At 34.8% G+C, this 11,910-nt stretch overlaps 1 protein-coding gene across 1 annotated transcript; it reads left to right on the plus strand.

Annotated features, from left to right (window-relative positions):
* Window positions 1–7,407: 7,407 nt before the first annotated feature.
* On the plus strand, window positions 7,408–11,689 carry LOC119689748 (ovarian-specific serine/threonine-protein kinase Lok). The gene is made up of 7 exons (XM_038104646.1): window positions 7,408–7,769; window positions 9,434–9,591; window positions 10,278–10,386; window positions 10,445–10,695; window positions 10,748–10,928; window positions 10,987–11,221; window positions 11,279–11,689. Exons 1-7 carry the CDS (start codon window positions 7,619–7,621, stop codon window positions 11,583–11,585), a joined length of 1,392 nt encoding a protein of 463 aa, XP_037960574.1. The 5' UTR covers window positions 7,408–7,618; the 3' UTR covers window positions 11,586–11,689.
* The last annotated feature ends 221 nt before the right edge of the window (window positions 11,690–11,910 follow it).

Genomic DNA, 11,910 nt, shown 5'->3' on the forward strand with positions numbered 1-11,910 from the left:
CATATGCACGATCGCACAGACTCTACTTCTTTTGTTATGAGCGGATGACGCGCCAGCGAGAGAGCCAGAAGTGCCAGTGTGTGATGTTCATATTAGGGTCGGCTTTAGCAACAACGATAGATAAGGAAGTGCGGAGCATCTCTTCCTCATATCAAAAGCAACGTCGCATAAATCATAGTTAAATCGACTCTGACACCTTCACCCTGAGAGGCTTCATGGGAAATTTGAGAGCACTTCCCGAATGCTCTTGATAACTCCTCTACTACCTTCAAACACTGACAAGTCAGACTAATTCTATGTGGAATTACCATTTTATTATGATGTGCAATTACCATTTTAATTGACTGCTATGAGTTGACAAATACAGTATTCTGTTACCTGTGTACACCTGAGTGAAACCACGTTGAAATGACTTTCAAGCTAATGCTGTAGTCGCCAATATCTTGTTAAGACTTTCACTCTTCAAGTACATTCGAAGGAACGTCACCATTAAGTTGGTGGTACAGGCCTGCGTTTAAACCTGGCTGTGAACACAAGCACTGATAAACACTGTGTCAACCCTCGCAAAACATGCCTGCCTGCATAGATACCCACAGGGTTCGCATACACGGACGACTGTACACTCGATCGGAAATAGCGACTTAAAAAAATATCAAGTTCACTTGAAATTCAAATAGTAGCAGCAGCCGAGAAGGGTACTCCAGCCTCCAGCATCCTCAAACACTTAGTAAGAACAAACACCACAGCAATATCTGTAACAGCTACAGCAACAAACACCAAGGATAGCACAACACCAAGCATAGCAGAATTAGTCGCACAAAGTGAGCTCAACAAAACACGAGTTCCTCTTGAAAATGCGAAGAGAAGAAGAAAAAAAGCACTGTTCAACTACAGTGCTAAGAAAGATAAAGTTTTTTGCGTTACAGAGCAGTGCAGAACAATCTGGCTTAAATTGGAAGAAGAAAAAAGGCCAGAAAAATTATAAGTACTGCTGCATTTGCTGTCGCAATTGAGAACGCTTTAACCCCAGCGACAAGTAAACCGAAAAGAATGGCAAGCAGTCCAGCCAAGCAGAGCAGGACCGTAAAAAAGATTCTGATGGGCAAATCCGAAAAGTGACAAAGCGCCAATCTGAAGAGACCCAAACTCCCATAGCCAAAGCAAAACAGTAGGACCCCGCTACAACAAAGTACCAGTTGGAGCAACTGCCGTCACAAACAAACAGACAAAGAATAAAGAGGCTAGAAAATAAAAAAAAGAGCTCGTTAGGTGAAAACAGAGACAGTGTCTATAAAGCTAAAGCAGGGCACAGTTACGTTGAAGTTCTAAAGAGGTTGCTAAGAAACATCAAGCAATATAGCAGCCGAAACGTTAATTGATCCGTAAGAACCAGGCAGATGCGTTTCTAATACAGCTAAAAAGAGGCGAAAGCGTTAAACCAGGGTTCTATACAAGAAACAGCTAGTGTAATGAATTTAAAGCCTATACCGAAGGAAGCGGTTCGAAACTTGGATGTCCTCACCAACAGAGAGGAAGTTCTAGAAGCAGTGAAGGAAGAAAGAAGATGTCGAAGTGACCGCAACTGTATCCGTAGAGAAATACGAGCGTACGTAATTTTAACTGAGGAAAACGCAAAGAGGCTCCTGGAGATTGGAACTATAGTGACCGGTTTCATCCAATAAAGAATGCTGCCGATAGAAAAAATCAAACAATGCTGTTGTTGCTTTGACGGTATACACATCCAATATGAATGCAAGGGGCTAGATAGAAAGGCAAGAGATCTACTTTTCCGTTGCAGGCAAAACTGAAGAAGTGCATAAAAATACAAACATGCTAGATATGCGTTGACTCTAAGAAAGAACTAACGAAGCACCCGACGGGTTCAAGTTAGCGCCCAGCACACCAGAAGCAAACTCCCAAACGACGATAAAGATTTTGCAAGGAAATTCAAACAGAAGCAGAACGCTACTATCGCATATGATAACTGAGAAGAACAATGACGTCGTGATTATAAGCGATTAACACAAGAAGATCGATAATAGTAACTACATCGATGACTAAACAGGTACAACAGCTACTATCGCATATGATAACTGAGAAGAACAATGACGTCGTGATCATAAGCGATTAACATAAGAAGATCGATAATAGTAACTGGATCGATGACTAAACAGGTACAGTGACAATATGGATTCCTTCAATCAATGCATTCCTAGTGGTTTCACCTCTACAGTTTCCTCTACAGTGGTAGAGGAAACGGTTTCACCTGAGATAAAGGGCGAAACTTTACAATTATTTGTTATTTAACGTCAAACGACAATATCGAAGATTTTCAACTGAAACACGATAGTGAAGTGATAACGGAACGTGAAGGAAGTACAGTTAAAACTGAACATGGCGATGATAAGAACGAAAGCTTGGCTTGACGCGCTCTAATTAAAGTTCGCAACAGAGAAAACTAAGTTCCTTAGTTTTAAATATTTAAATAAATTTAATTTAATTGGAAAAAACGGGCCTATGTAAAAAAAAACTAAATGTAAACAAAACAATTACAAAACGTCACAATGCGAAAGCTCTATTTCACAAAACGTCATCGAAAAGCTGCTTAAAGGGTTTTGTGAATATGAGGTCTCTTTCGTCGTGTGCCACTCGCAGGTTGTACTCTGGTTTAACTAAGAAAGTTTCTAAAACGGAAAAAAATAATTGTTAAACATACAATTATTAGAAATAAGGACAATGAAATTATTGAAATAGTACAGAAATGTTTTACTTTAGAAAAAATGCAATAAGAGATAAAAAACATAAGATAGTATTACAACCTGACAGTATGTTCTACTACGTGGCTCAGATGGTGCAATTGGCGAGGAAATACCTTGCTGACTTTCTGCTGAGAACCGAACGTCAACGGCTTATGATCAGTGCGGATGACAAAATGACGCCCTTTAAGCAGATGTCGAAAATGTCTTGCATTTTCTTACTTCTGCCGATTTAAGCTTGGTGGAGAAGAACGCTAATTGTTTCCACTGGCCGTTGACTCTCTGCTCCAGGACTGATCCAATTGCAGTGCTGGAAGCTTCGGTTAAAAGACGAATAAGTGCTGGTGGTGACAAGAATACTAGTTGCGTTAACTAGTTGAAACTTGCCACCGTTGAAGCATAAGTGCCATGGCACAGTGCCCCGTTAGTACTCCAGTTAGTACTCGAACTGCAGGTTTGCTGAATCCTAAAAAGATTTTCGTTTTTTTTTGTCCACCCTAGGCCATAAGGATCTAGCAACCTTACAGTCTACGCAGTTAGCCCATAAATTGTTGGTCACCGTATTGGTGATTTTCTTTATTATCCTAAACAGTTCACATATCGGCGTATGTATTGAGAGATCGGCCTCTCTTGTATGCAGTTCAGAATCTCATCTGGCCATCTCATCTACTAGTTCATTCCTTTCAATATTGCTATGTCGAGGAACCCAGCAAAGACAGAGCTTGTGATGTTTTATGCTCATCAGTGTATCGCGAATTGTACTTTGTTGTATAAGGTTGTACCATATATCGGCCTTGGTGTCATGTAGTCTGTAGCAGAATCTAGATCTGCCTTGTCTTATTCCTCCTTCTAATCTCCTTCAAAATTGTGCAGTGTCCGTAGTTAGCTGGTTTCCTCATCTTAGACTCTCGAAGCCTGAGAGCACTTTTGGCAACGCAGCCTTGAATAAACACCCACTCCGGAGATACCTAAGCAAGCCAATCTCTGGGTTTTTCCGATGCGAACTTAATTGTATTCTAGCACCTGCCATAGGCATTCTAGACCAGGGACCCATAGGTAATGATGGGCCTAATGATGGCATGTACATTCCGTATACTACGTACGGTGACAATCCCCATCGATTTCCAAGGGTTTTTGGCAGACATAATATGCAACTAGTCATTTCCCAGTTCTCTCCTCAATATTCTTTCTCCAATTTAGTTTGGAATCAACGACGTCGCCAAGATATTTGGCCTCCGAAGAAAGATTCATTCAGTCATTACTTTCATCAGCAACGCCTCAACAAGTACCCAATTCTTAGGCGATATCTTCTTATCAGGTTTAACTTTGTCTATGATGGCACTTGCAGCTCCATTGGGAATTCAAAAGAGGACGAGGATCTTGAATCTTTATGTGTCTCTTTCTCGGACCGTTCTCTTTTTGCAGCTTTGACCGAAGAAGAGGAGGGTAACTTTAAAGAGGGTGCTGTGGGTTTGGTCCTTGGTGACAGCTTAACGCTGCTATTCTTGACCGCTCTCGTTGGATCAGATTTATCTACAGTTGAAGCGACATCCTTAACGAACTTTGCCTCCACTTCGGATTGTTCTTGTTCCGTTCATGAGTGAGATGTAGCGTTATCCTTCTCGAACTTTGCTACAGCCTTTTCATGCTTCCTTACTAGATCCTTCTTTCTCTTCGTGAAGGAGGATGAGTCTTTCGCCCACAGAAAGTAGATCGAGCGCTTATGGCCATTTTTAGTCTTCTGCTCCATTGTCACTACCTTCCGCAACTTCATCCCCACCATTGAAGCCGTGAATGAGGAGGTCTGAAGAGGATCAAGTTGTAGTTTCTCGACCTCTGGACTAATGTCATCGACGTTGCTAATCTGTGATAACGAGTCATCGTCAGTTGCTGAGTCGATGCATGAGTTCAGAAATTGATATCCGATTTGATTTCCCTCAACCTCTTCCTCCACGGCTCCTTGCCTAACTAAAGTTGGCTTGGAGTCCGCGTTTTGAATTTGGAGGTCACAGGAGCTCGACACCTACCGCCGGTACTGGGGATCCGACTCCATGCACCGTTACTTTAAAATTATCAGATGACATTAGTCATACAAAAACACCCCACGCACAAAACGACTCGGACTCGACCGCCTCTAACATGGAGAAAACAGACGTCGTTGTGTGCCGCCCCTACTTTGGAGAAAACAGACGCACACAGGTAGGTTTTAGTTGGTTGCTCATCAGCAGCCTGTTTAACATGGTAGCATATCATTGTATGGCTACCCCCGTTAATGAAGCCCGACGAATCACTGCAGCACTAGGCCCTCACACTACGACAAGGTACCTACCAAGTGAGGGTTATGCTTGCCTCACAGTTTTCAAACGATGTATTGAGTTCTGCTATCCAGATTATTTCTGTCTTATCTCTGCACTTAGTCTGCGAAAGTCTTCGCTCTCCAACCGCCCGTTTTCTTTTTCACTAGATGAACGGGAATAGACCATTGACTATGAAATGGTCGCACTATTCCTTGTTTGAGTAGTGTGCTTAATTCATACTTTATGGTTGTTAGTTTATCCTTGCATAATAGCTATTTGGCTAAGTGTATTTGTGTCGAGTGCAGTAATAACTGTAGAGAATTTGGAGATATCTGGTGTTATTATGTAGTAATCCGTCAATTTGTGTGAACCATAATTCGGGATCAGAGTGAAGGAAAGGTGTTAACTTGATCCCTTCTATCGTTCCGTCCCTCTTCAGCCTGACTGGGTGCTGATGCAGCTGGCAAATTCCACTCACTCGATTCGTTTTTTTTTCACTTTTTTTAATTATTTAGTCGAGAAAACGATTAATTTATTTTATTTTATTACTTCTTTGATTTTATTTTGATCCCGATCACCAATTGTGAGGTGCTAATTCCATTATAGCTTCACTTGTTCAGTGCTTATCAGTTGTTGGCTCGAATGTCAAAGTGAGCGATAAATTTTTTTACTGTAGATGTAAAGCATCGAAAGCCAAAGTGTGAGACTTGAACCCACTAAAACCACCTTCTAGGAATGATGGTGGAAGATTGCAGCCGCGTTCAGCGGATGCAACCCCATTTCAGTAATCAAGAGTAGAAGGAGAGCAGAAAGGCTTAGTATTTAGCAAGCTAAATTTATCAAAGCCGAAGTTGGACGTATTTAGTTAGGTGAGTTGGTATTATTGATGAAGGGGATGGGGTTTACACAAAATAGCGAGAGGGATCTAATTACGAATCCACGATTGTAGAGCGAAATAAGTCGAGGAATGGTAAACTCTTCTTCAAGATAGTGAGTGAGAAATTGGGGGGCTTGTGCCTCATAATCTAAAGCAGCATTGTTGGAAGGGGATCTACCTGTAGAATGTCGGGAGGGCTCTAACGTCGTGTAAAACATCGCCTAGCTAGAAGGTACTCATCTATACGAGTAACTTTAGTAGAGCTAAGGACGAACAAGTTAGGATAGTGCTTGCCACACGGTCTACGCCGGTATCACGAAGAACCTTTCATTCAAAGAGCCATATCAGTTTCATCTGATAGGAACTTTTGTCCTTTTTAAACGTGATGTACCATGGTGCTTTTCTTGTTCTGTGGTTGTCATATCTGCCACATACATTAAAATGATTAAGTAAATATTAATTATTTTGTCATTATAATATTATTATTTTATCATAATTATTATATTAAGAAATATATATACCATTTATATTGAAATAAGTTCGTGGATGTAATTTGAATACAAAAGCTTCCTTTATTTTCTCCAAATGATTTTTTGAAATAATTTTAATCCCTAAAAGCTCTAATACTATTAAATATATAAATTAAGTTGTTGCAAATCAGATGATAAGCAACTTATACATATTTCTATAATTATAAAACTATTGTATATTTATATATAGATATTTAAATAAATTAACTAATTATACGTTTAAACCATTGTACTTAACTCCACAAATATGCAAAAGTATTTTTCATACAAAATCCTTATAAAAATATGCCAATCTGTGCGATAAGTCTAATTTTAAACATATGGTACTATACGTGTATCAAATAACAACTGAAATGTGTAATTTTTTTAAATGTATGTTGTTATTAAAAATCTTTCTTAATTTTTAAAGAAATTAATGACTATGTTATTATTGCTTTCTCCACGCTTAATGAGTTAAGGCCATTGATGACATAACTGTATAATTATCGAATACGTTAAGTTTGGTAATATAGGCCGTGTGTGAATTTGAGTAAATTGAGGTAAAGTAATTTGAAATTTCTAAGGGTTTTGTGCACTGCACTTATGTAGTTATTTATTTGCTTATTTATTTCACTTATTTATTATTTTTGCTTAAAAGTTTTCAAATTTATTTGTTTATCTTTTAAACATCTTATAAAATTTTCACAAAGGAAAATTTATAATATTTTATCTACTCGAAATTCTGATAAATACCAACATTCATTGCCATACCGGCATAATTTATTATCTCCCTCAATTTTCCATAAATTTACTCGAACTCGCACACGGCCATAAAATACCATAGATTTTAATGCATTAATCATTGATTGTGTTCGTTTGTTTTATAAGCTACGTAATATGATTGACACATTGGCTTGATAATGTAAGTGTGATATTAAACTTTGCAATATTTGCGCAAATTTCGAAACGCTAGTTTATAGTTACTGCGACGGAATTGCGGGCTTAGTTTAGCAATTTACCGACACTTAACGCAGTAGAAATAATTAGTGATATGTGCAAATAAGTACAAAAAAAAGTGCCATAGGTATTTAATTGAAACGTGTTTTCGTAAACGGGTTTTGATGTGAATAATATATAATACGCTAAACAAATCTGTATATAAGTAATATTAAGTACAATATGGCCTGTGATTCCGACAATTACCAATCGCAGCTAAATGGTGGAACGCAAAGTCAACCATCAAACATTTGGTCAGAGATGGAAAGTCAACCTATTGACAGTGTCGTTTGGGGACGTCTGTATGGGAAGAACATCCGATTTAGTTCATTAGGTATGCCGTTAGTTCATTGTATATATTAGTTAAATTAAAAACATTGTTGATGGTAACAAAATTGATGTGATTTGTTTATTACATACCCGCCAAAATTTTCGGTACTTTAGCTGATAAAATGGCGGTTGAAGACTTTTTGTAATTTTGGAATTTTTATATGTTTGTGTATGTGTATTATGTGGGGATATTTGTTTTTATTTTTTGGACGGACAGACGGCTAAATTTGATTATGCTTTGAATCCATTTTTGTTTACAATTTACTTTATATCGATACATATTTCTTTTAAGTTTTTATTGCACTAAAAAGCACTATTTGTGTTATTTAATAATATAAATTGATTTAATTAATATTAGAAACAGTTTTAGTAATTAGAATATTTAGATTAGTTTAAATATTTTTAATCAACCTGCATATTCTTTAAGTAGTATTAGCAATACTTGTTGAATAGTATTTGGTAAAATAATAAAAATTATTTATTTATTTAGTTACCAATAATTTGTTAAGGATACCTAGTTTAACATTATATTTGGATTGAAAAAAAAATAAATATATAGCTCAACTTTTATTTAATAATTTGCATTAATAACTATCTTAAGTTTTGGATGTGTAGTCTAAGAACTTAGCTAAAGTGATTTTTGTCATGATTTTATTTGGATAATACGTGTTTCAGATAACTTAGTTTTTATTTTGTCATATAACTGTGCTGCGTCTTTATTCAATAGTTCAGCTAAGAATTATATCGCCTTTGCCTTTCCATTAATTTTTTTAGTCTATATATTTCGGGCCATATTCACTTCAAATATGGCTAAGCTACAGGTTAACTCTTTATTTAAGCCCTGCCTCACTTCAATATATATATACATCTATTTTATTCTTAGTTAGACCAGCGTTTTTCATTTTGGGACATATGTTTGAGAATAGAGTTCCAATTTATTCACTATCAAAAAAAATACTGCAGAGAAGTGTAGTAGAGTATATACCACAGATCGATATTTGTCATTGTTGAAATGTCTGTTGTAAAAGTTTTAAATGTATCAAAATACGAAGGTAGGACTTAACGCATGAAACGGTGAGAAAGACTTTTCTGGTAACTATGCCATTCATACACGTTCATTTGTGTGACCAGAACAGTTTCTAGTTGTTGCCTTTTACGAAAAGCATCTTATATCTTAAGCGGATATGGTATTCACATGAGGTGTGATCATACTCTGGCATATTAAATTAATGCGTCCAGTAGTAAAGCTGCAAGGTTCATACTAGCGTAACAATTGTCGTAATAGATTGCATGATTGGCGGTAGAGATTCATTTTTGCTTAATGGTATTTTTGCTTTGATATATTTTGAAACTGGTTGTTTCAAATTATAAAACATAGTAGTTGTGTTTTTTATTTTAATAATATGTTATAGCTTTTTAATTTTAATTATTAAGATAGGATAATCATAGATAGTTAGTAAATAAAACCCACGTCATTCATTTTTACTATTTTAATTAAAATAAATATGAAGCGCTTCTTATGTTAAAAAAAAATAAATGTAGTTATGTTAAATAATAAACTTAATTATTGTTGCTTATATTGTAAATTCCATTAACATTTATTATAAATTATTTATGGAAAATATAATTGCATATTTATATATAATAATTTACAACTCCGTTTTACAGATCTCAACAATGAAAATTTCTCGACAGGACGTGGTGAAAATAACGATTTATCACTTAATACAAGTCATTTACCAGAAAAAGTATTATGTCGAATATCGAAGGTTCATTTTCGTATATCGCGTGACAGTTGTGATTTATCCAATCCAGTTTACATAGAGGTAATTGATCAAGATTAATTATAATACTTAATAACTTTGTTGTTTTCCTCGAAATAAAAGATTTTCTAGGGTGTGATGTGCAAACTCTATGAAAAATTAAGAAATAAAAATCTAATCTCAAGCACTGCTAAAACTTCTGTAAACATACGTATAATGGAAAACAAAGTATATTATTCCATGTGTCATCTGCAAATAAAGGTCAGTTCTAACCAATTTATACTATCAACTTGAATCGTTCAAATTGACTGACGCTGAAACATGTAAAAAATAAATACTAAACTGGATTCATATCAATTGAAAAGTAAACCTCTTTATTGCACTCTTTCCTGTATTCTACACTTATATTAACTCAAAAATCGAAGTGTTGGCTAATAGTAGCACTTATGAATAATAAATAGTATTCATAATTTCGGATTTTGTCTTTAACTTTTTCTATTATATTTTTTTGATGTCCATTAGTTTGCGATATATATGTGCAGAAAGCTGTACATACTGCTGGCACGTATTTTGACATGTATCTACCAAAATAATCCTAATTTTTCCTTGTCTCCTGGTCTAATTTATACTAAGTGTAATATTTCAATTCTAGCACATTTATAAATTCTATCAGAATAAAGTCACAAAAAAATTTTCAAAGATAATATAGTACAATCAATAGACTTTTTAAAAAAAAATTTTTATTCAAGGATCTTTCACGGAATGGTACCTTTGTTAATAGTGAAAAAATTGGAATTAACAAAAAAAGGATATTAGTTAATGATGACACTATATCAATTTCACATCCAAATTACAAAGGTAAATAGAAATATTTCATTTTAGTATTAATTAATAATTAATCAAAATTATTTTATAGCTTTTGTATTTAAGGATTTGGGCTCGAATGAAGCTCAAGGTTTACCAAAGGATATAACTGCGTCGTATTATGTGAGTCGCAAGTTAGGTTCAGGTGCTTGTGGATTAGTACAATTAGTATACGATAAAAAAACGTGCGAACAGTACGCTATGAAAATTGTTAAGAAAAATTTGCTTTCGGAGAATCAAAATCAGTTGAATGATCCAAACAGGGTTTTGAACGAAGTTAAAATTGTGAAAGATCTTGCTCACGTAATACAATATCATATTATCAATATTCTTTATTAAATATATTATTTTACAGCCCTGTGTTATAAAAATGCATGATATAATTGACAAGCCAGATTCGGTATATATGGTCCTAGAATTAATGAAAGGCGGTGATTTACTAAATAGAATTATAAATAAAAAGCGACTATCAGAAAAGATATCGAAACTTTTCTTCTTTCAAATGTGTAGCGCAGTGAAATATTTGCATCATAAAGGTATATATCAAATCTCTTTTAACATTTATATTTTTCCTTAACATAAAACCTACTGCAGGAATAACACATAGAGATTTGAAACCGGATAATGTACTCTTAGATGGTATGGACGATGAAACATTATTAAAAGTTTCTGATTTTGGTCTAAGTAAATTTGTACAAAATGATTCTATAATGAAAACATTATGTGGAACTCCTTTGTATGTTGCTCCTGAGATTTTATCAACAGGTGGTAGAGGAACGTACACTAAAAAAGTGGATATATGGAGTCTCGGTGTTGTTTTATTTACATGGTATATAATGTAAACTTTATTTTAACTGTATTTAAAATTTTATTCAAATTTTTTTAGTCTTAGCGGAACGCTACCATTTTCAGATGACTATGGATCTGCAGCTAGCGAACAAATTAAAAATGGCAAGTTTAATTTTAATCATCCATCTTGGAAGACTGTTTCCCAGCGTGCTATATCACTTATAAAAAAAATGTTAGTTGTGAATCCTGATCGAAGACCTACCATTGATGAAGTAATACGAAGTCCGTGGCTTCAAGATACTCAAATGTTGCAAAAAGCATACGTTCTTATGAAATTAGATCCAGAAGAAATAGAAGATTCTGAAAATTTTCTCGAACCACCTTTAAAACGTACCCGAAGATAAATTTAAAATGATAAATAATTTTCTGTGAAAATTATGTGTTATATCTTGCTTTAAAAATAGCATGAAGTAATCAACATTTTTATTACAAATTTTAATAATAATTTAATTAGATATAATATTGACAAATGAATTTAATATTTATATGCAAAATTATAAATTTATTAAAATTCATTAAATTAAATAGCATACAATTTTCTGATTTAAAGTATATAATTATGATTTTTATTAAGATAAGTGTCTTAACTTATCAGTGTTAAATTTATTCTCAAATTTTTTTTTATTGATATTTATACACTGTTACCGAAGGTTTCAATCAAGCTGAATT

The sequence above is a fragment of the Teleopsis dalmanni genome, chromosome X (assembly GCF_002237135.1).
Source record: "Teleopsis dalmanni isolate 2A chromosome X, ASM223713v2, whole genome shotgun sequence".
Taxonomy (NCBI): Eukaryota; Metazoa; Arthropoda; class Insecta; order Diptera; family Diopsidae; genus Teleopsis; species Teleopsis dalmanni.

What these genes read in the sequence shown, in the direction of transcription:
- LOC119689748 (XM_038104646.1), top strand. Translation starts at nt 7,619, where the DNA reads ATGGCCTGTGATTCCGACAATTACCAATCGCAGCTAAATGGTGGAACG. An exon ending in TTGTGAAAGATCTTGCTCAC is followed by an intron (nt 10,696 to 10,747) that starts GTAATACAATAT and finishes ATTATTTTACAG; the next exon opens with CCCTGTGTTATAAAAATGCA. An exon ending in GGTGTTGTTTTATTTACATG is followed by an intron (nt 11,222 to 11,278) that starts GTATATAATGTA and finishes AAATTTTTTTAG; the next exon opens with TCTTAGCGGAACGCTACCAT.